This window comes from Mesoplodon densirostris, chromosome X (genome assembly GCF_025265405.1).
Source record: "Mesoplodon densirostris isolate mMesDen1 chromosome X, mMesDen1 primary haplotype, whole genome shotgun sequence".
Lineage (NCBI taxonomy): Eukaryota > Metazoa > Chordata > Mammalia > Artiodactyla > Ziphiidae > Mesoplodon > Mesoplodon densirostris.
In genome coordinates this window covers 3,481,286-3,503,754 of record NC_082681.1, presented here as the reverse complement: position 1 = coordinate 3,503,754, position 22,469 = coordinate 3,481,286, and the positions used below count along the sequence as shown (strand labels likewise).

The 22,469-nt window shown below is 62.1% G+C and overlaps 1 protein-coding gene across 15 annotated transcripts in view; it reads left to right on the top strand.

Moving 5' to 3' along the window:
- The first annotated feature begins 1,924 nt into the window (after positions 1 to 1,924).
- ATP2B3 (ATPase plasma membrane Ca2+ transporting 3) overlaps positions 1,925 to 22,469 on the top strand; it is a 41,133-nt gene continuing 20,588 nt past the window's right edge. For 5 of the 15 annotated variants that reach the window (XM_060087465.1, XM_060087461.1, XM_060087460.1 and 2 more), the window contains exons 1-13: positions 1,925 to 2,132; positions 6,040 to 6,237; positions 6,420 to 6,677; positions 7,077 to 7,202; positions 7,327 to 7,452; positions 10,566 to 10,607; positions 12,166 to 12,330; positions 12,696 to 12,910; positions 13,554 to 13,796; positions 14,170 to 14,411; positions 16,954 to 17,188; positions 21,738 to 21,917; positions 22,049 to 22,136. In XM_060087465.1, the coding sequence (XP_059943448.1) occupies positions 1,925 to 2,132; positions 6,040 to 6,237; positions 6,420 to 6,677; positions 7,077 to 7,202; positions 7,327 to 7,452; positions 10,566 to 10,607; positions 12,166 to 12,330; positions 12,696 to 12,910; positions 13,554 to 13,796; positions 14,170 to 14,411; positions 16,954 to 17,188; positions 21,738 to 21,917; positions 22,049 to 22,136 (2,326 nt within the window). Of the gene's footprint in view, positions 2,133 to 6,039; positions 6,238 to 6,419; positions 6,678 to 7,076; positions 7,203 to 7,326; positions 7,474 to 10,565; positions 10,608 to 12,165; positions 12,331 to 12,695; positions 12,911 to 13,553; positions 13,797 to 14,169; positions 14,412 to 16,953; positions 17,189 to 21,737; positions 21,918 to 22,048; positions 22,137 to 22,469 lie in introns of all 15 variants that reach the window. The other 10 variants (XM_060087471.1, XM_060087466.1, XM_060087463.1 and 7 more) reach the window with 8 other exon arrangements.

Here is a 22,469-nt window from a genome sequence, read left to right as displayed (position 1 = left end):
GGGAGATGCGTGGGAGCGGGAAAGGACGGTGCATTCGTGTGTCTGCCATCTTGTTCCCACATCTTCCGGCAATGAAGGCTGCTCCGTGCAAAAAGTGTCTAGAGAGTTAACACTTAGGTGCCCAAACTTTTAAAACCTGGCTCACTTTGGATGGCCATTTGCTGAGGTGCCTCTCTGTCTCCCAGACCTCTCTGGCGGGACTGCCTTAAGTACGTGAGATTTTTCTTGACAGCGTGAGGCCAGTGTCCAGAGGAACTGAGGCCTCCACCATGTTCCGAGACCCCCTGAGGCCTGTGGGCATGGGGGAGTGGACCTTGTTTCCCAGGGACCTTGGTCTCATCCCCTGAGGACTGTGGCACGTCCATGCTCCTGGCGTCCGCTGACCTCACAGAGAGGTAAGGGCTGTCCTGAGAGCAGAGGCCACGAGACTCTGGGTTACTGTGTTTCCATGGGCGGTTCTAGATCAAAAACCTGGATTGGTGGCCGAGTTCTGCTTCCAAGAGGATCCTTCTGAGCCAGGAGCTTCCCCAAAGGTGAGGGATCGGGCCCAACTGAGCCTCACCGCCAGGAGGCTTCTTTGCTGGTGTGAAGGCCAAGGCCACGTGCGCTGAGGCTGATTTAGTCCAGGGAGCTTAGTGCACGGCCTGGGGGGATGCTGCCGCTCATGCTCAGGCCACAGGCTGGGAATGAGAGGTGGGGAAAGACCGGCAGGAGAAGCGAGGGGCCCGAGAAGGGGCGGCCCAGCAGGACCCCATGGTCCACGCCACCAGACCCTGTGAAGGCGGCAGGCAGGGCAGCCAGGGTGCCGAGGTTCCTCAGGCAGGTGGGGTGGTGGCAGCGGGGTGTGGGGACAGCACGAGGGACAACAACTGCACGATGCTCTGCAGAGGAGGAAGGCAGCGTGGCCCAGGAGCTGGCTGGCTGTGGTTAACCTGGGGAGACCCTAGCTCCTTACTCTGCCATCTGGAGGGCAGAGGGGTGTGGAGGGGAGTGGGTGGCACTGTGCTGTGGGCCAGGGTGGCGGAGAAGTCACCAGTGACCTGTGGCTGCTTTCCACTTTCTCCTCCACCCTCCCCTTCCGCTCTCTTCCTCCCTCCCTCCTTCCCCTTCCCTCTCTCCCTCTCCCCTTCTTTTACCCTCCCCACCGCACCCCCCTTCCTTCCTTGCCCCCGACCCCAGGTCCCCTCAAGGCAGCAGAAACACCCTGCACGCTAAGCCTTGACCTAGTGCCCAGCTGGCTCTGTCCATGGCTTGGCCTGCTCCCCGGAACCCTGCACAGCGCCGGGCCTGAAACCTTGAGCCGCAGAGGCTGCGCCAGAAGACCACTGCCCCCAGGGGTTTCTAGCATGCCGGCTGCACCGGGCGAGTCTTAATCAGGCAAGCGTGGGAGCGTGCTGGAGCAGACGAGGAAAGCTCGAGATTGGGCCCAGGCACAGATAACCTAACCGCGCCAGGGCAAGACCAGCCACTATTCAATCCTGACACGTCGCCGCTGCTTTGGTGTGGGTTCCCAGCTGCACTGGGGGGCAGTGAGAGCCTCCGCATCCCAGGTTGGCTAGTGCTGGCGGCGGCAGGTCCCCACCAGGAGCCTCTGATGCTGCCTGCTTCCCCACGCAGTGACACGGGGGTGGCAGGACACGGGGGTGAGCTGGCAGGTGGGCCTGGGGGGGCATGAGGGCCACTGGCCCGGCCTGGGAGGGCAATTCTGCATTCAGTGAGTCGTGGCTCAGACTGAGTGCAGATTTGCAGAGAACGTTCCAGGAGAGTGGTCCTTGGTTTTGTCTCAACCGAGCCCCGGGCTTCTTCTCACCTGCTTCTCCCCAGGTGTCTGTGCGCGGCCACTTCCCTCTGCCGCCGCCTCGCCGCACCTCACCCAGGCACTGGGACCCTGGAGGACACCCTCCCCTCCCGCGCCACAGGCAGGATGGGGGATGTGGCCAACAGTTCCATCGAGTTCCACCCCAAACCCCAGCAGCAGCGGGAGGCCCCCCATGCAGGGGGCTTTGGGTGCACGCTGGCTGAGCTGCGCTCCCTCATGGAGCTCCGAGGGGCCGAGGCGCTGCAGAAAGTCCAGGAAACCTACGGGGATGTGGGCGGGCTCTGCAGGAGGCTGAAGACCTCACCCACGGAGGGTAAGTCTGCCAGCAGAGCCCTGGCACGGGCGGCGTGTGCGCCGGGGATGCAGGGCCCTGCACCGCCCCTCACTCCTCCCTGCAGACGTTCTCTAGCCCCAGGGTCAGGCCCCGTCAAGGGCTTGGTGGGCTGCAGCAGCTTCCCAGAGGCACTCCTGACCACGACCATGACCATGATCGTGCCTGTGCGCTCCCATTTCCCCCTGAGTGGGACATCCTCTGTGTGGGGCAACCTGACCCCCTGCACCTGTGGGTCCGTAATCAGCAGTTCCCGCTTGCATCTCTTCTCTGGATTAAATAGAAATGGAACGACAGAGAAGAGGAAGGGAGAAGCCGGCACAGAATCGCACATGCTGGCGGGATGGGCCCCAAACTGAAACCCCAGCAGCTCTTCCAAGAGACAAGCGGGGCAGCCCCTGACCGAGTGCCCCTGGTTCCCCATATGCTCGGCCCTCTGTGCAGTTAAGGGGGGCAGGAAGAGGAGGAAAGGCTTAGGGTTCGGTCCTCTGGGGAGGGGCTTGGGGTGGGGGCCAGGTAGAGTGCTGAGTGGAGGTGGCAGCAGCGCAGGCCGTCCTGAAGAGTCCAAATCTGAGACGGTATATCTCTGAGATCTGCTGCAGGGAGCCTCTAGGGAGCCTGGGGTGTGTCCTCTACAAGGTTCTAGGGGTGGAGGCCTGATTGCCATCTTGGTCCACCCCTCTGCCCTGTGGCCCTTTTCCCCTGCTCCAGAGCAGACGTCTGCCCTGCCCTGCACCAGCCTTCCCCAGTCCTGCCCGCTGGGTCTGCTGGGAAGCCGGGACCCCCGGGAGCCAGGCTTGGCCCCAGTTTCCAGAGGCCGGAGCATTTCTGGCCCAGCTGCCGCTTCCCCGGCAGGGCTGCTGGTGCCAGGCCTGCTCCCGGCCAGTGCCGGTTGATCGCATCAGCTCCTGTCTCGGCTATCACACCTTCGTGCACCCAGGGCCCTGGCCTCCACCCTTGTCTCCTGCTCTCTGGCTCCATCTGTGTGCAGGTGACACCTGGGCTGGAACGGGGAGTGGAGATGTCTCCTGCCCCCGCCCCCCCTGCAGAGGAGGTGGGCCTGAGGCTGGGTGAGGGGGCGCCCGCACGGCCACGTCAGGAGCTTGGAGGGGCCGCCTGGGTCTCTCCTGCTTTGTGCTCGAAAGGGACCCAGCCTGGTGTGGGTGTGTGATCGGGGCAGATGGCTCAGTTCAGGGCCGGAGGAGCTCTCGCCTGCTCTCCTCCTGGCCCATCCCCTCCCCCCAGCCCCCGGACTTGGGGCCGGGCGGGGGGAGGCCGGGGTAGAGGGCCATTTAGCCACAAGGGCTCTGGCCTCTCCCAGATAAAAGGAAGCAGATGGGCTTCAGCTGGCAGCTCTTTCCTCTGCCTGTCAGGCCTTGTTAAATATTTAAAATGTCAAGGCCCCTGGGAACGTGCCCGATTCTGCCACAGAGGCTCTGGCGCTCGCCCGGTGCCTGTGGAGGGGCGGGCGTAAAGAAGGGCGGGTGCCCAGGTGGGTGGCCCCAACGGAGGGACCCCAGCCTGGCTTGGTCTGCATCCCGAAGAATGAGCGGTTCGAGGACCACCCTCCCATCTCCGACCCTGGGAGCCCTCAAGGCCCCAGAGTTCTCACCTGGACGTTCCCGCTCCTGCTCAGACACAGTGACCTGACCTGGGGGGAGGGGCGACTTAGCTGAGCCCCAAGCCCCACGCACACCCCCTGGCAAGGCGGGCAGACTGGTGCTTTGGGGAGGGTGAGGAGACCAGGGTGGTGCGTGCTATACTGGAGGAGGGGACTTGCTCTTCTCCTGGCAGCAAGCACATCAATGGGCTCCGCCTTTTCAGCTATCCAAGAGGATTCCAGAAGCCAGGGAGCCTGGGTCTTAGGCCGAGCTGGGGAGACCTGGGCCCCGGCCCTTCCCCCGTTTGGCCTCCACTGGCGCTCATGGAAAGGAGAGGGCAGATTAGCCGAGAGCTGCCCCATGTGGTCCTAACCCAATTCTGATGGCATCTGGCCTCTGCTCTGGGCAGGGTGCCCACCTGAGTCCATGCCAACTGCCGGCCACTGCCCCTGCACCCAGGACCTGGGCCACCTCAGGGGCCCTGCTGGACCAGTGCGTGCTCAGAACCAGAGGGGCTGCAGCTGCCTGCAGTCACCCCAGCAAGCCCTTCGGACCCCTGAACCCACAGGAAGGCCAAGGCCTCGGGCTGGTCTAGAGCAAGGCAGAGAGAAACACTGCTGCCGCACCAAGGGCAAACCAAGGCCAAGGGACAGGCTGACGGAAGGAGGGAGGGAGGGAGCTCCTGGGGAAGGGGCCCTGAGGGCCCAGCTTCCTGTGGGGACCAGCTGGGCATAGGGGGCAGGGCAGGCAAGATGCAGATTCCTGAGGCGTGACGAGGACCCATGGGCTCTCTAGAGGGTGCGGGGGCCTCTATCGTTCTCGGGGCCTCCAGATCAGTGCCCTTTCCCAGGGTGGGGGTAGTGGAGACCCTGAGTGTCTGGGAGATTCAGGGTTCGAGGACCTTCCTAGTAATAACCCCACTTTTCACATCTCCAGTAGGTGAAGGGAGTGGGACATGGGCCCTCAGCTGGGTCCCCAGCCCTTAGGAGCTGAGGTCCTGAGCTTCTCCCAGACGCCCAACTGGGAGGCCACAGCCTCCAGAAACTTGAGCCGTGGCCAGGCCCAGGCACAGTGAGGCAGGGGGAGAAGGGCAGAGACAGCTGGGGCTCCTGCTGGGTGGGGCGGACGGTGTGCGGTCATGGCCTAGCTCGGGAGACGTGCCAAGGCGGTGCGTCTGGGGGCTTTTGCTCTTGTCAGTCCTTCCACCCCGAGGGGCCCCCTCCTCCCTCTCCCCCCCTCCCCCTCCCCCTCCCCAGAAGCCACCTTTCCCTGTCCTGCACACACCCACCCTCCTTCCTTCCAACTCCTTTGCACCACACTCAGCACTTTCTTGTTCTCAACTCATCTGGGACCGGGTCCTGTGTGGCTTTCCAAGCTGGCAGGGGGCACCCCAAGGACTGGCACCCGGGCCCTTCTGGTTGCCTACCCCCTGCCCCGCCCCTCCCCGCTGGAGGCCTGGGGAGGGGCAGCTACTCAGGTCTGGGAACTGCAATCCACTGTCTGTCCACGAGGTGTCAGTGTGGGACCAGGCACTTGGGGGCAGAGAAGCCAGAAAGGCTTGGTGGGGTGGGGTGGGGGGGACCCGTGGATGGGCCTGGAAGGAAGCAGAGTCCCAAGGGCTGAGGTCGGGGCCAGGGGACTGTGTCATCCCATCTGCCTGCCTCTGGGGAAGATGGCCAAGTGGATGCCCGGCTTTCGGAGGCAGTGGCCTGGATACCCGTCCCACATGGAAGCTTTCGGTACCTTCAGGAATGGGCCTGAGGAGACTCATGCTCTAGAAGGAGAGACCCAGCGGCCTTGGCACAGGCCTGGGTGGGAAGTGGGTCGTCCCAAGAATGCGAAGTCAGGGCCCAGCTTCCAAAAGCTGGGGCAGGCCCCTTTGTGGGTGTTGATTCTGAGCCGCTGTGTAAACCGGCCACCCTCCCTCCCTCCCTCCTAGCCCACACAGCTTGTCGGGGCTGCAGAGGAGACTGTAGTTCCTAGACCTCCGCAGGCGCATCAGGATGATGGTCCACACTTCCTTGTGCTCGGGCTCCGAGTTATCGCGTGGTCGTGGTCACACACCCATGCCTTCCAGGCAGCTGGAGAGGCTGCCAGCGCTCCCGCCTACATGCCCCCAGGGTTTGCAGAAGGGCTCCAGGTGCCAGGCCAGTGCAGTGCCCGCTTTCTGGGAGCTTTCAGTGTAGAGGGAGAGACAGGCACGGAGAAAGGAGGAGCAGGGGGATGCAGGGCTGGCCTTTCCCATCCTCTCCTTCTGTGCCTCTGTTCCACGTGCCCACACTGCGCAGGCCTGGCCGACAACACCAATGACTTGGAGAAGCGCAGGCAGATCTACGGGCAGAACTTCATCCCTCCCAAGCAGCCCAAGACCTTCCTACAGCTGGTATGGGAGGCCCTGCAGGATGTGACCCTCATCATCCTGGAGGTGGCCGCCATCGTATCCCTGGGCCTCTCATTCTATGCGCCACCCGGAGAGGAGAGCGATGGTGAGGGACAGGGCTGGGAAGGGCAGTGAAGGAGGACCCCGTGGACGGGGGCGGGACGCGGGTGGCAGCGCAGAGGTGCTGGCAGGTGGGGAGGGATAGAGCCTGAGATGACGGAGGGAGGAAGGAGCTGGCGGAGGGACTTCTCTGCCACCTCTGCCCTTCCCTCCTGTCTTCGGGCACAGCGTGCGGGAATGTGTCGGCTGGGGCAGAAGACGAAGGGGAGGCCGAGGCGGGCTGGATTGAGGGGGCCGCCATCCTGCTGTCTGTCATCTGCGTGGTCTTGGTCACGGCCTTCAACGACTGGAGCAAGGAGAAGCAGTTCCGGGGCCTGCAGAGCCGCATCGAGCAGGAGCAGAAGTTCACTGTCATCCGGAACGGGCAGCTCCTGCAGGTCCCGGTGGCTGCGCTGGTGGTAGGGGACATCGCCCAGGTCAAGTATGGTGAGCGCGCCCATCGCCACCCACGCCGCGAAGGGGCTCAGCTCCCACGTCAGGGGCAGGCCTTCTCCGGGGAGCACGTGGGGCGGGAGGCTGGAGGCGGGCAGCTCGGGCAGCAGGCCCGGCGAAGACGGGGCGTGTCAGCGGCTTCAGCGCCCCAGGAGCAGGCTGTTCCCACAGCCTGTCGAGGGCCTCCCCAGCACGGCAGGGCACTCCTGTGGGCCCCATTCCCTGGAAGACGGATGACAGGGCTAGGAGTGGGTGGGTACCCCCAGAAAGCAAGAGACCAAAGGAAGAGGGCCACACACCCGACAGGACCTCCTCTGGGGGAGATGGGAGGCGGCATGGAGGAAGGCCTCCTGGATGCATGGTCTGTGGTTCTGGCCACTTGGCCGGCCTTAGGAGACCTGCTGCCCGCCGATGGCGTGCTCATCCAGGGCAATGACCTCAAGATTGACGAGAGCTCCCTGACGGGCGAGTCGGACCACGTGCGCAAGTCGGCAGACAAAGACCCCATGCTGCTGTCAGGTGAGCCCAATGGGACCGGAGTCCCTGCTCCTGGAATGCCCAGGACAAAACCTGTAGGTGCTGAGCATGCCTTCCACCCAGCGGTGCAGATCTCTGTCTCAGTCTCTGTGTGTTGCTGTGCCAGGCACTCATGTTATGGAAGGTTCTGGAAGAATGGTGGTGACAGCCGTTGGTGTGAACTCCCAGACAGGCATCATCTTTACCTTGCTTGGGGCTGGTGGAGAGGAGGAGGAGAAGAAGGATAAGAAAGGTAAGGCAACAGTACCCTGCAGTTCCCAGGGCCGCCATGCCACTGGCCCCCGTATGTAGCCGTGCTCTCTTCCGCACCTGCCTGGTGACGGCCCCTTGCTGGCCCAGTCCCTGGCTCTGGCACTGGGGAGAACCAGCCCTCAGGGGGTGGGAGGCCATACCCTGTCCCCTGATTCCTTTTGGAGACCCCTCTTCTGGGGTCTTTGCCCCAGAGCCAGCAGGTTGGGGGCCCCCCGGTTTTGTGTGAGGCAGTTTCCCTCAGATGGCTCTTCCCCTAAGGCTTTGGGGCCGTGTGTGCCAGGGTTGGGGGAGTGCCCTGCCTGGGTAGGAATGGGGTTGGAGGGACAGGGACCAGCCACCTGGACTTGGGGGTGTTCAGCCCACATGGTGAGGCACTGAGGGCCCCAGGCCAACGTGGCAGCTAGGGAAACACAGGCCACGCAGCCAAAGGTGGAGGGCTCCCAAGCAGAAAGGACTAGACACCCCAAAGGACATCCAGGGCCAGAGGAAGCTGATATGGGGCCAGGGCCCTCACCCTAAGGGAAAGCAGTGTCGAGGGACAGAAGTCTTCTGACGGCCCAGCTCTGTATTCACCCTGGCCTCCCTGGCACACGGCTACCCAGCTGCCTCCTCTTGCCGGCGTCCCGAGCCCCAGGCATGGCTGGTGCCCCCTCCGCTCCGCAGAACAGGGTTTACAAAGCTCTGGAGCTCCCCCAGCATCCCCCCCGCCCCCATCCCAGTCAGAACCCCGGTCCCTTCCACGACTCAGGCCTGCATCTGCTCACAGCTCACCTTGCTCTGACCTGGGTCTCCCCTCAGGCCACTCCTGCCATCAAACCGGTAAGGAATGACGTTTTCTAGATGTGCACCCCACCTCTGAGGGAAGCCACCTGGGCCCACTAGAAGTACAAAGACACGCACGAGTACGGGGAGACCGTGTGCCAGAAGCCTGCAGCCAGGGCCCTGGGGACAGGGCGTGCGGGTCACCAGCTCCACCTCAGTCAGTCAAGGCTGCTGGGCCTGGAGTGCAGGCGGTCTGCCCAGCCCAGTAACGTGGGGACAGGTCAGCGTAAGGAAAGACGCACTAGTGTCCCCAGACCTGGGCACGTGAGGGAGGAAATGGATGAGCCGCTGTTGCCTAGAAGCTTCTATGGGCCCCGTCTCCTGGCAGCCTGGGCCTGGCTTCCCTTCCTGGACTCCTCCCTGCTCCTGGTCCACCAGGCCCACCCCTCACAGCCAATGGGCACCGGCGGACCTTCGGCCACCTTGGCCACACCAGGCCCCCCTCCCCGCAGGGCTCAGCCCGGTGTCTCGCCACAGTCAGCACCCTGGGGCCCACAGGAGGGCAAATGGGTGCGTAGGCAGGCCCTGGGCCTCCTCTGGGCTGGACTGGAGTCCTTGATGGCTGCTTGGCAGGACGCCTCTTCCACATTCCTTTCCAGGCTCTTCCCCTCCCGCTAGGTCCCTTAAATGTCACCGTCCTTCAGGACTCGGTCCTAGGCCCCTTCTCTTCGACCTTGACAAGACCCCTCCAGGCCCCCCCCCGGGTCTCCCCCAGCCCCGGTTCCTCTCCCCCGCTTGCCGTGCCGCTTAAGAGTCAGAGGGGACACCAGCAGCAGCTGGCTCCCTGGAGGAGGGGAATCTGGGGGTGCCCTGCGGGGGAAGCAGAGATGGCCAGGCTCTGGGGAGGGTGCAGCGGCACCCACGACCCCTCACCTCCCCCACGTGTCCGCCCAAGGCCCTGGCCGCTGCAGAGACTGGAAGGTGGCACCTCGCCCTCAGCAGCCCCCCTCAACGCCCCCCGCCACCTCTCGATCTGGCCGGGGGGCTCAATGCTCCCTGTCCATCAAGGGCACTGCTGTCGCCGCCTGTTTCTTGCCTTCTGGCCTTGACTGCTTGTCGTCCTTCTCTTCTTTGGGCTGACCTCTTTCCCCTCGCCTCCCCCTCCCTCACCTCCTGCCCCTCCTCGGGCCAGGCCCAGCCCTCATCTTCCCACCGTGCTCATCTCAAACCTCGCTCCCTCCTCCAGAAGTTGCCACAGCCCCAGGGCAACACCCCCCCATAGTGCTGCATTGTCACCCACCGTGTGTCTACAGGTTTCTCCCCTGCCCTGCCCCAGAAGTCTCCTTTACCTCTGAATGCCCCACAGGGCCCAACTGACACCCCACTGGGGCTGGGAGGGGACCTCTCCCTCCTCCCTGGGACCCCCAGACCAGACCCCACTGCCTGGGAGACACCTGGCCTCCGGTCTGTGTCCCTGGGTCCCCAGTGACATGAGCTGTTGGGTGGTGGCTGACAAGCCGGCCCACTAGCCCTTCCTGTCCCAGGCCGGTGGTCTCTGGATCCAGGGCAGTGTGTGTGTGGCCTGCAGAGAGCTCTCCCGGCTGCTGCCCTGGGGCAGGTGAGGCAGGTGGAGCTGGGGGGCGGAGCCTGACCCCCAGCTCCGAGCCCGTCACCTGCCGGCTCTCCTGGGCCCTGCCAGAGTTGCAGTCCTTCCCGGCCTCAGAAACCAGAGGCACAGCCAGCACTGTTTACCTTGGCCTGGGGAAGCTGGTCACTGCCCCAGTCCCTAGCACCCAGCTGTGGGCTTTGTGGTGGCAGAGCACATCTGTGAAGGAGCCCCGCACAGCTCCACCTGGGGCCCAGCGCGGCCGGTGCCGCTGCCGCTCCCTCCGGCGCTGTGGGTGCCCTGAGGCTAGCCGGCTCGCTCCTTTATCCTCTAAAGCGCCCACAGATTTGACTGCTAGCCACCAGGGCTTAGGAACCATCTAGGTCAACCCCCTCGTGCTGGTTCTGGGGGGAACACGCACCCCGACTGGGGGGCCCTGTTTGAGGCAGCAGAGCTGGGACCCGGCACCTGGCAGCTCTCATTACCCGTGGTGCCGGCCCTTCCAGAAACCTCCCACTGCCGACCGTGTGTGAGCCAGGGTCTGTCCAGGGCTGGCCTGCGGGTTCTCTGGAGGGCTGGAGACCAGGCCCTCTTCCCCCGCCCACCCCCTCTCACTGCACTCTCTGGCTGCACTGTCTGTGCCCCGCTGTCCTGTGTGCGCGTGTGTGCCAAGGTCACGTGGGTGTTCTCAAGTCTCCGTGTCTGTCGTTCCTCTCCCGTTGTAGGCAAGCAGCAGGATGGGGCGATGGAGAGTAGCCAGACCAAAGGTAATGCGCGCCCTGCGCTCAGGATGGGTGGCAGAGGGTGCGGCGCAGGGTGGGGGGCCGCCCCGCCTCGGCTGCAGGAGCAACAGCTGGAGGCCAGGTGAGTGGGGCGGGGCGGCTGGTCTGCAGACCCCGCCGGAAGTGCGCAAATATGGCCTGTGAGCGAGCATCCTGGTGAGGAAACTGAGGCTCTAGAGGGGTGACTCACCCAAGACTTAATCGGTCCTGTGGGTGTCCTGCTTCAGCTGCCTTTCTGCTGAGACTTTGAGGCCTGCTCCCCTTTCAGCCAGAATGCCTGGTGGGTGCCGATACTCTGTAGCCAGGGTGAAGGGTTGTAGGTGCTGGGAATCCAAAGACGGATAAAGTATGGTCCTGGCCCTCGGGAAGATCACAATCCACAGATGTGAACCCAGGGGCAATACTCAAATGCAGTGTGGGACCCAGGAACGCAGGCAGACGACTGGAGTTCAGAGGCCGACTGGGGTTGGGATGGCATTTGGGACAGGAGGACAGTCCAATGGCCAGGGCCCCAGGCAGGGACAGGGAGCGGCAGTCAGTGGGGTAGAGGCTAGAGTGGCCCAGTGGAGTAGGACCTTGAATGTCGCTAAGGCTGTGGCCCGAGGCCATGGAAAGAAGAGGCCACTGGTGAGTGGTCTCAGGCAGCCAAGGGGAGAAGGGATGGGCGGGGAGACAGAGAAAGAGGGAGCGGCTGACACTGCATGGTGACAGGAGGCATGCAGGGGCACTGAGAGCCCCACTGGGTGGGGACAAGGACGAGTGGCAGGGTTGGGTGCCCGCTGTGGGTAGGGGACGGATGAGATTACACGGGGCAGCATGTGAGGCGGTGGACAGGCCAGAGGCAGGTGTGGGGCAGGGGACACAGCACCACCACATTAGGGTCCACCAAGGGGGCTGTGAGAGGGCTGCCGGTTCCAGAGAGGAGGTGGAGAGGCATCTAGGGGAGAGGAGCGAAGGCCCCATGGCGAGAGAAAGGTGCAAGGCTTGCCCGCCAGCAGCCGGGGAGTGGGCTGAGGACTGCGCACGTGCTGAGCTGGGGCCCCGACGCAAGTCCAGGCATCCACCGGAGGGGTGTCCATCTGAGGGCTGGCAGGAGAGACAGCCTGAGCGGGGAGCGGGGGAGGAGAGTGCGGGGATTCCTGGGCCTCCCTGAGGGGAGTAGGAACGTGGCTAAGACAGCAGTAGGCAAGAGTCAGCTCTGGGTTCTGGAACATTCCATGGGCCCCAGGCCTCTGCTTTCAGGTATTGAGATTTGGGGCGTTACAGGACTGGCCACGCTGTCTGTGTGCCCAAGTTACCAGTGCTTGTGTCTGTCCTCCCTTCCCCTGCGAGGCCCCAAGAGAAGCATCTCTGTCCTGCCCAGGACAGCGCTGGAGCCACTGCCCACCTCAGGAGAGCCTGGGCTGATGAGAGAGGAGGGAGAGGACAGAGCCCCCCGTTTCCTCTCGGATGGTGTGGCATATCTTTCTCCGTGAAAGCCCCTTGTAGCCGTCACCCCAGTCACCAGGCCCTAAACTTGGCTGCGGGTTTCTTCTGTGTGCAGCTAAGAAGCAGGATGGGGCGGTTGCCATGGAAATGCAGCCCCTGAAGAGCGCAGAAGGCGGGGAGATGGAGGAGCGGGAAAGGAAGAAAGCCAACGTGCCCAAGAAGGAGAAGTCGGTCCTTCAGGGAAAGCTCACCAAACTGGCTGTGCAGATCGGGAAAGCAGGTGGGGGCACCCGAGGGAGCGGCCCAGGGGCCACCGACGGGCAGGGGGGGACACTGGGCTCCTGGACTCGAGGCCGGACCAAGGAGAACAAGTGGGAAAGGGATGTGACGTGGGATGTGGGCCAGGCAGCAAGGGCACGGACTAGGAGCAGGTGATGGCCTTCAGGGTCTGGTTCCGCCCCCTCTGGCGAGCGTGGACTGCAAAACTCCTTAAGGCCAGGGACAAGGAGCGCCTCCCCCGACTCGGGGTCAAGGGAATGTGGCTGCAGCGTCCCTTACCTCTTCCCTCTTGCTCTCTCCCTCCCTCACCACTGCCGGCCACCCTTCCTGCCTCCACCCTCTGTGGCCTCTGATGTGGCTGGGCAGGGCTGGTGATGTCCGCCATCACCGTCATCATCCTGGTCCTCTACTTTGTGATCGAGACCTTCGTGGTGGATGGCCGGGCGTGGCTGGCAGAGTGCACACCCGTCTACGTGCAGTACTTCGTCAAGTTCTTCATTATCGGTGTCACTGTGCTGGTTGTGGCTGTCCCAGAGGGCCTGCCTCTTGCTGTCACCATATCCTTAGCTTACTCTGTCAAGGTAATGAAATAAACACAACACGAATAAGAATTCCGTGATATCAGGGTACAGACCCAGAACTTGGGGTGCAAAGCCGTTAAGCAACTTGGACGAAGCAAGGACTGGATAAAGTTTGGGATTGCTCAGGGGAAGAACGGGAGGCCGAGCAGGGACGCAGAGCTGGACTTGTACATCCTTGCCCACCTGGCTTCCTGGGCAGGGCGGTGTGACGAGCTAGCATCTGCAGGATGTGGGCAGGGTCACCGAGGGGCCAGGGAGTTGAGGTGGGGGCAGGGGGAAAGGGGGCCACAGGGAGACAGAGGGCAGGGCAGAGATCGGGGTGGGCAGGGGAGCCACAGGGCCTGCAGGTGACCTGAGAGGGGGCTCTGGGCAGCAGGGAGGCTCCAGCTGAGCTCCAGGAAGAGTGGCCACCCAGAGTCGACTGCTCGGCCTGTCTGATGAGAGTCCTTACGTCTCACAGGCCCGCTGCCTCGGTTTGACCACCACCCCACTGCCATCTGAGCTGTGCACCTGCTGCCCGAGGTCCCGGGCTGTTAGTGCCGCGAGGAAAGCTGGTGGGCGGAGCAGAATCATACATGCCGTTGTGCTCCCCCACCCCGCGAGGACAGCTGGCTACCCAAGCCTCCATCTGTGCCCTTTACAGAAAATGATGAGGGACAACAACCTGGTCCGCCACCTGGACGCCTGTGAGACCATGGGCAATGCCACAGCCATCTGCTCAGACAAGACAGGCACGCTCACCACCAACCGCATGACCGTGGTGCAGTCCTACCTCGGGGACACCCACTATAAAGAGGTTCCGGCCCCCAGCGCCCTGACCCCCAAGATCCTCGACCTCCTGGTCCACGCCATCTCCATCAACAGTGCCTACACCACCAAAATACTAGTGAGCTGGGAGCAAGGGCAGGCCAAGGCGGGGGTAGGATGAGGGGAGGGAGCTTGGCCCGGCTATGGCATGGGCTGTCACCAGGGGCTTAGCAGGCTCTCTTAAGGACTTTTGAGCCGAGCCACCATCGTTTCTGGGGTGCTGGTCTCCCTCCTCGTCCCCGGACACTGGGCGGGGCCTGCAGGTTCTGGAAGCCCTTCCCAGCCCAGTGAATCGTGGAAAACCTGCCCATCTAGTCCATACTGGAGGCCCTCCTTGGCTCCCTGCCACCACACCTGAAAGACGTGGTGGCCGAGGCTGGGCTGGGGCCCGGGGACAGTAAGGAGGGTGGCCTTGGGCCTCCAGGGCCATGCTGGTTCTCCTCACCTCGCAGCCTCCAGAGAAGGAAGGCGCCCTCCCACGCCAAGTGGGCAACAAGACAGAGTGCGCTCTGTTGGGCTTCGTCCTGGACCTGAAGCAGGACTTCCAGCCCGTGAGGGAGCAGATTCCTGAAGATAAGCTTTACAAGGTGTACACCTTCAACTCGGTCCGCAAGTCCATGAGCACAGTCATACGCATGCCCGACAGCGGCTTCCGCCTCTTCAGCAAGGGCGCCTCGGAGATCCTGCTGAAAAAGTGAGTGGGCAGCAGGACCCAGCGTGGGGCTGGCTAAAGCGTATGGCATTTCTGGCTGTATTATTGCGGTAAAGTAGACATAGCATAAAATTGGCCCTTTTAATCACTTTAAAGTGGACAGTTGAGTGGCATTAAGTGCATTCGCACGGTTGTGCGCCATCACCACCACCCAATCCCAGAACAAGTTCATCCCCCCAAAGGAAACCCTGTGCCCATTCCACAAGCTCTCCCCTCCCCCTCCCCCTAGCTCCTGGCAGCCACTAATCTGCTTTCTGTCTCTGTGGATTTACCTGTTCTGGACATTTCATATGAATGGAATCACATAGTATGTGGCCTTTTGCACCTGGCTTCTTTCACTGAGCATAGTGTTTTTAAGGTTCATCCAAGCTGTGGCCCATATCAGTGCTTCATTCCTTTCTATGGCTGAATAACACTCCATTGCTCAGGTCGACCACATTCTGCTTATCCGGTCATCCATCGACAGACACTTGGGTTGTTTCCACCTTTGGCTACTGTGAATCATGCTGCTTTGAATGGTCACGTACGAGTTTCTGCTTGAACGCGTGTTTTCAGTTCTCTTGGGTACATTCCTGGGAGTGAAATTGCCAGGTCATATGGTAATTGCATGTTTCATTTTTTGACAAAACGCCAAACTGGTTTCTACAGGGGCTGCCCCACTGTACTTCCCCATTAGCAGCGCATGAGGGTTCCAGCTTCTCCTCCTCACCAACGGGTTATTACCTGATTATTATTATCGTTGTTGTTGCTGTTGTTATCGCCATCGGGATCTCGTGGTGGTTTTGATCTGCATTTTGCTGATGACTAGTGATATTGGCACCTTTTCATGTGCTTATTGGCCATTTGTTTGTCTTCTCTGGAGGAATATCTATTCCAGCCCATGCCCATCTTGGATGTGAATTCTTTGTCATTTGATTGTTGAGCTGTAAGAGTTTCTATATGTTCTGAGTATTAGATTCTTAACACGTATCTGATTTTGAAGTATTTTCTCCCATTCTGTGGGCTGCTGTCTTTTCACTCCCTTGACAGATTTTTGCTCACTGTTTTGATTTGTCCTTGGATGCGCAAATGTCTTTCAATTGTGAAGTCCAGTTTATCTCTTTTTCTCTTTTGTTGCATGTGCGGGGTTCCTTTTTTTTTTTTTTTTTCTTGCAGTACGCGGGTCTCTCACTGTTGTGGCCTCTCCCGTTGCGGAGCACAGGCTCCGGACGCGCAGGCTCAGCGGCCACGGCTCACAGGCCCAGCCGCTCCGCGGCATGTGGGATCTTCCCGGACCGGGGCACGAACCCATGTCCCCTGCATCGGCAGGCGGACTCTCAACCACTGCGCCACCAGGGAAGCCCCGGGGTTCCTTTTAGAGGTGGTGAAAATGTTCTCAGGTTGACTGTGGTGATGGTGGCACAACTGTGAATATACTAAAAGCCATTGCATGGGACATTTTAAGCGGGTGAGTCGTGTGCTGTGTGAATTATATCTCAACAGAGCTGTTAGGGAAACTGAGGTGGGCGGCACACAGCTCTGCCGCCAAGTGCACCATGCCCCGCAACCGCTCAGCGTTCACACCTCCCCTTGGCCTTGGCCTCTGCAGCGCCCACGCACCCTTCTAAGACTTGGCCTGATTGTGCCTCAGTGCTCACCCCCAGCTTTCTGGGGCCTTCAGGACGGAGTCCTGAGCAGGACCTCTGGGCTCCTCCCCTGGCCTCCACAGCCAGCTTCTTTCCTTCCTCACCAGTCTGCTCGGGGCCCCCATTTGTCCGTCTGCCATGCCAGCCTCTGGGGCCCGTGTTTCCTCTGCTCCTTACTTTTCTGCACCTGAATCCTGCCAGCCCTCCCCATCCCAGCCCTTCTGTGGTTGCTGCCTTGTCATGGCCCTGCTCCGTGGCATTCGATTTTTGCTGATGTCCCACCTGTCTCCCTAAAGCACAACGGGGCAAGAGTGACAGCCCCCCAACTCCCATCGAGTCCGTGCAGAGCTGTGGAAACAAAGTACCATCATCCTGGTGGCTTAAAACAACAAAGACCTATTTTCTCCCAGTGCTGGAGGCCAGAAACCCTCAATCAAGGTGTGGGTGGGGTCGCCCTCCCACCAAGGCCTCCAAGGGAGGATCGTCCCTTGTCTGTCCCAGCTGCCGGTGGTGGCTGGCCACCCTTGGCCTCCCTCGGTTTGTAGCTGCATCTCTCCAATCTCTGCCGCCATCGTCACACAGCCTTGTCCTTGTGTCTGTGTCTCGACATGTCCGCTTCTCTCTCTTTTTTTTTTTTTTTTTTTTTTTTTTGCAGTACGCGGGCCTCTTACCGTTGTGGCCTCTCCCGTTGCGGAGCACAGGCTCCAGACGCGCAGGCTCAGCAGCCATGGGTCACGGGCCCAGCCGCTCCGCGGCATGTGGGATCTTCCCGGACCGGGGCACGAACCCGCGTCCCCTGCATCGGCAGGCGGACACTCAACCACTGCACCACCAGGGAAGCCCCTTCCTGATTATTCTTAACAAAACCTTTTCCTCTCCTCTTGTTCTGTCCGCCCCAGGTGCACCAACATCTTAAACAGCAACGGGGAACTGCGCAGCTTTCGCCCTCGGGACCGGGACGACATGGTGAAGAAGATCATCGAGCCGATGGCCTGTGATGGGCTGCGCACCATCTGCATCGCCTACCGGGACTTCTCCGCTGCCCAGGAGCCCGACTGGGACAACGAGAACGAGGTTGTGGGCGACCTCACCTGCATAGCCGTTGTGGGCATCGAGGACCCCGTGCGGCCCGAGGTAGCCAGAGCCCCTCTGTGAGCTGCCCGCTGGTCGGGACGGGTGGAGGGGCCACCCTTCTTCGCATCTGGCCTTGGTTGTGAGGCCTTTGGACATAAATGCACGGAGGGAACTGCCCCTTTCTCCTGCCCTCCTGGCCGTCATGCCACTCCCTGCCAGACTTTATAGGCAGAACAAATGGCCAGAGTTGGACCAACTCGGGAGGGTGGGCGATGGCAGAGCCTCGGGTTCCTCCAGGGGCGTGGCCATCCTGCCCCACATCAGACCTTCCCCGGCACACTGGACCCCCACCCTTGTCCTCTTGCCCTTGCACCCTTCAGGAGGCTCGGTCCTGCCGTCTGGAAGGCCCCCTCCTGCTTGGCCTCCGCCAGGTAAGAGAGGGCGGCAGTTAGTACCTCGACGGCTGCCAACGCCTGCAGGACTGGTGGACCAGAGGGGCTGGTGAGGGAGAGGCAGGAGCCGGGGACAACTCCCAAGGCTCTGGTTCCGAGAACTGGGTAGATGGTGTTGGGGGGGCTGGGGGAGGGGGGGGCAGTTCTCAGTCGAGGGTTTGGTTGGGGCCGAGTGAGGTTCGGGACATCCCCATGGAGATGTCACGTGGTTAGGTCCTGGCCAGAGGGACATTCTCCAGAAACGTCTTTTCATGAGTGATGGTCGTGGGTGCAGCGGAGCAGAGGTGGGAAGAGCCTGTGAAGGAGACTCCAAGGAAGGGGCCGGGCGGGGAGGGGAAACTGTGAGGGGCGTGTGGCTGAGCAGGGCAGCCAGCGTGTGGACACAACTTCACCCAGAGCTTTGCTGAACAGGGAACGGAGCAACAGGGCAGAGGTGGGTCAGGGTGCAGACAGGAAGAGCAATGGAGACGGTGCTGGTCCTTCAAGATGCGAGACCCCCGAGGGAGAGAGCCTGCCAGGCTGGCCCTGGAGCGGGGTGCTGGCGGCAGCTGCAGGACACCAGGCCCCAGAGAGAGTGTGCAAGGCACGGAGGGTGCAGGTTGTGAGGCAGCGAAGGACCCTCTATCTCCCAGGGCCTCTCCAGTGGTGCCCACCTCGTGTCAGAAGCACGGGCACCTTGATGCTGCCAATTAGCCTGAAAACATGTGTGTGCACGGGCTGCCCTCAGCTCTCCCTCGGGAGACAGGCATTCACGTGCTGGATCAGGCACCACAGACCCTCCATTCAGAAGTCAGGGGTCATCAGCAACAGCGCATCCCCAAATTCCAAGGAGACAGGGACTATCGTGTGTAGAGAGGGGGCACCCGGAGTTGGCCCCAGGAGGAAGCGGGTGGTGGCAGAGGCAAGGGGAGAGACTTCGAGCCAAGGAATGGGCCCAGAGAAGGCAGGTGGGGAGAGGAGCTGCCTGGGAGAGCAGGGGCACAGGATGCCGCTGAGGGTGGCAGGGCTACCTCCAGGGACACAGGGACTGGGCCTTTCCCTTCGCTGGACCAAGGAGAAACTGAGGCGCAGAGGAAGGCTGTGTCCATACGGCGAGCCGAGTCCTAAAGCCATGTGGCCCTTGCATAGACCTGATGGCCTCCCCGTCTGAAAAGAGCCATTCGCCACCGCCGGCCCCCAGGTGGCCGCTCCAGGGTGATGGCTGTTCTCTCCTTACTCCTTGGGAGGTGTCGACAGTAGCAGCTCTAGACTTTTCCATCCAGATAACTGGGGCTGAGTGAAGCTGCCGGAAAGCCAGAGCTCCTGTTGGAATGTCTCACAGACCCAGGAAGGCGACATTCACGGACACCCAGGGCCTTGGCCAAGGCCATTTCAACAGCATCATAACAAACCCGCCCAGCCCTTCCACCTCCGCCCTTTGCCCGGATGGAGGGGTGTGAGGTGTGAAGTGGCTGGCAGCCGCACGGCACGGGGAGCCCCTCTTGCCTGACCCCCTGGGCCAAGGAACCCTGCAAGCTTCCCCTAATTTCCGGCATAAATATTTGTTGCAAACTGAAGCTCTAGTCATCGATGTAAGGTTGGAGGCCTGAGATGCATTTGTAGATCTCCAAGACAGAGCTGCAGAGGCCATCTTCTGGCCTATGGCGGCTCATGTACAGAAGCGCCAATGAGGCTAGACTGGGGGCTGGACGGGGGGGGGGGCTAGATGGAACTGTCCAGAAGGGCTGCACATAGGTGGGGTGAGGCCCACCCCTTCCCCCAGTCAGTGCTCTTCTCAGAGAGGGATATTATTGTTTTTATACGTTTTCATCTTAGAGAAAACATGGATAAAAGTTCCCTGAAGGTCACCATGAAGGCTCAGCCTCAGTGGCTGCCCCGGCGGGTATAAGCACAGGGTGAGAAAGCCGTCAAGGCCAGGCAATGGGCAGTTCGTTTAAGATCCAGAAACGGCCTTGGTAAAGGGGCCCGGGGGACAGGATAGCTCCTCTCTGGCTGGAGAGTGGCTGAGTGAGAGGCTGGGCAGCAGGTGGGGAAGCCAGGCAGAAGCCCACGGGGACCAGCCAGCCACGCAGTGGCCAAGGAGGGTGCCCCAAGGGCCCAGGGGAGCCCCAGGTGCTGACGGCAGGCGGGAAGGCCGATAGGGTGCTGTTAAACTTGCCAGGATGCCTGGGGGCCTGGGACGGCTACAGCCTGAGGAGGGCCTGGCAGGGGGGTGTCTCTGCCCTGGGGAGCTGCATGGACCCTGTAGGCAGGCTGTACTTATGCCACAGGGGCCTGGGGGCTCCTGCAGACACCTGGCTGCCTGCTGTGCTGTCGGGACTCAGCCATCAGGCCGGGACCATAGCTGGGCCCAGTGGGACAGCAGGGAGGCAGGCGAGGAAGGACAGTCACCTGATGAGGGAGAGGGCGCCTGCAGACGGAGGGAGCTTCCTGCCACCTGGCTTGGAGGCCAAGGGCCTTTCAGACCAGAGACGGAGCCGGGCCTGGGCTGAGCCCACACAGAGGAGGCCAGCAGACGCTGGATCTGGGGCTCCCAGGGCTCAGGCTCATCACGGCCACTTGGTGGCAGCAGAGGGGCTGCTCCCAGACGCGTGGGGCGGGGTGGGGGTGGGAGGTGCGGGGGTGGCGTAGGGCGGGCGGGGAGCTTGCTGGAAAGGGAGGTATCTCCCCGCAGCTCATCCCCTAGCTCTCAAGAAAGCGTCCCTGAGGCTGAGTGAGGAGACGCATTACTGGGGGTGCAGGATGCAAGCCCCCTTCCCGGGGCTGAGCCATATTTGCTGCAGGGATCGTAAGGTCACTCTGTCCCAGCCCCGAAGTGGGAGCCCCTCTGGCTGGGCCCCGAGTCCCCGTCCTCTTCCCACTCTCTCCCTGGCTGAGATCACAGCCTCCACCCCCTGGCTTCGGGGGCCACCAGCGTGCCCGGACCTCCCGGGCCAGTGGTCCCCTGCAGCCTACCTGGCCCCGCCTGCTGCCCACCTCCCCTGGGGGCTCCCAGCTGCCCTGACCCCCTGGCGCCCAGCCCCAGCTCCCCTGGCCTGGCCACCAGGCCACACCCGGGACACCTCGTGCTCACACGATTCCTGGGGCTCAGCCTGGCAGTGCCCGCTGGAAGCCCACAGTGGGGTGCGCTGGGCCCAGCGGACACAGCAGGGAGCCGGGGGTCCCCGGGCCGTGCCCCCGGCCCCGGCCGCATCTCCGCGTCCTCCTCTCCCCTCCTGGCCCCTCAGGCGTGGCTGGCGTGGCTGGCGTGGCTCTCCTCCGCGCTGCTGTCTCAGCCTCACAAGTCCCCTCCTCATTGGAACGGGAGTGTCTCCACTCTCTGGGACAATGCCATCCCCTCCCAGCTGGCCTCCGCTCCCTTCAGCCCATTTTCCACTCAGCACTAGAGGGATGTCTTGTTCTTCTCCCTTTTCCGGAATCTAATCTTATGTTTGGGAAATGGAGATGTACTAAGTAACCAGAGCGATGTCCCATTTCCCCCAATGAGCAGTGAGAACACCTTGTCATGTCAAGCCTACGGCTCTAAATGTCTTAGGTTTTATATGATTTTTTTTAAAAAAGTGGCGGGGAAACAAGCGAGGGCTTACCAGAGCTCGGCCAACAAGGCCAGAGCCTGCCTTCAGTCAGGGCCCGAGACGGTCCAACCCGAGGTGGGTCCTGCCAGCTGGCAGGGCAGCTGGGGCCAGAGGTTCCTTTCTTGTCCTTCCGGAGCTCACTGGCACGACCCCCGCCAGCCGGCCTGCTGATGGGACTGGTCCTGGCTCGGCTGCTCTGGGTCTCCTTTTCCCCAGTGGAAACCGAGGTTGAAAGAGCTGGGTGATTTCTCCGGTCACCTTGCTGGACACGGCTCTGATGGTGCCCCTTGACAGTGTTCCAGTGGCTTCGCCCAGCCTTGCTCGTGATGTCAGGGCCTGGGTCTGAGTCGTCGGTGGTCCCCGGGGCTGGCACAGGGAAGGAGGCACCTGGGTTTGGGGGCACCCTGCTCCCTGCGGGCCAGGCTGACAGCCGGGGCAGAGCTGACAGGCCGTCTCTCCCGCCTCCTCCAGATCGCGTGGTGGAGGGAGAGGTGCTGCAGATCTGGATGGAGGAACGGGTAGAGCCCAGACACAGCTGCGTCGGGGCGTGATGGCCCCACCCACCCATCTTGTCCCTTCCAGGTCCCTGAAGCTATCCGCAAGTGCCAGCGTGCTGGCATTACGGTCCGCATGGTGACCGGGGACAACATCAACACAGCCCGTGCCATTGCGGCCAAGTGCGGCATCATCCAGCCCGGGGAGGACTTCCTGTGCCTGGAGGGGAAGGAGTTCAACCGGCGGATCCGAAATGAGAAAGGCGAGGTAGTTCCCGGCCCATCAGCCCTCCCTCGAGTCCACAGTTCTGGCACTTTCTCCACCACCGCCCCAGTTCAGCCCTGACTGCGCGCCCTGCCACCGAGGCTCTGCAGCGTCTGTGTGCTTTTCCCTCCCAGATAGAACAGGAGCGTCTGGACAAGGTGTGGCCCAAGCTGAGGGTCCTTGCCCGATCGTCTCCCACCGACAAACACACTCTGGTTAAAGGTAATGGAGTGGGCTCACTCCTGCCCCCGCCCTGCCCCTGCCCCGGGAGGCGGGACGCAGGCTGGGTGTGGCCATCACCCCTCGGGTGGTCGTCTGCTCCCAGACGCCCAAAGCTGAGCTTCCAGTTGGGTCTCAGGGTGCTCAGCTCTGGACCCATTGCTGCTGGAGGCTTTGTATCTCAGCCACTGGCCCTCCCTGAACCTCATCGGGAAAATGGGGATAATAATGGAGACTCCCTCAAAGGGCTGAGCTGCCAGAGCTCGAGCCTCCACTTCTCTGTGCTCACAGTATCAATGGAAGATGCCAGTAGAGGCCAGCTCTCTTCATAGCAGC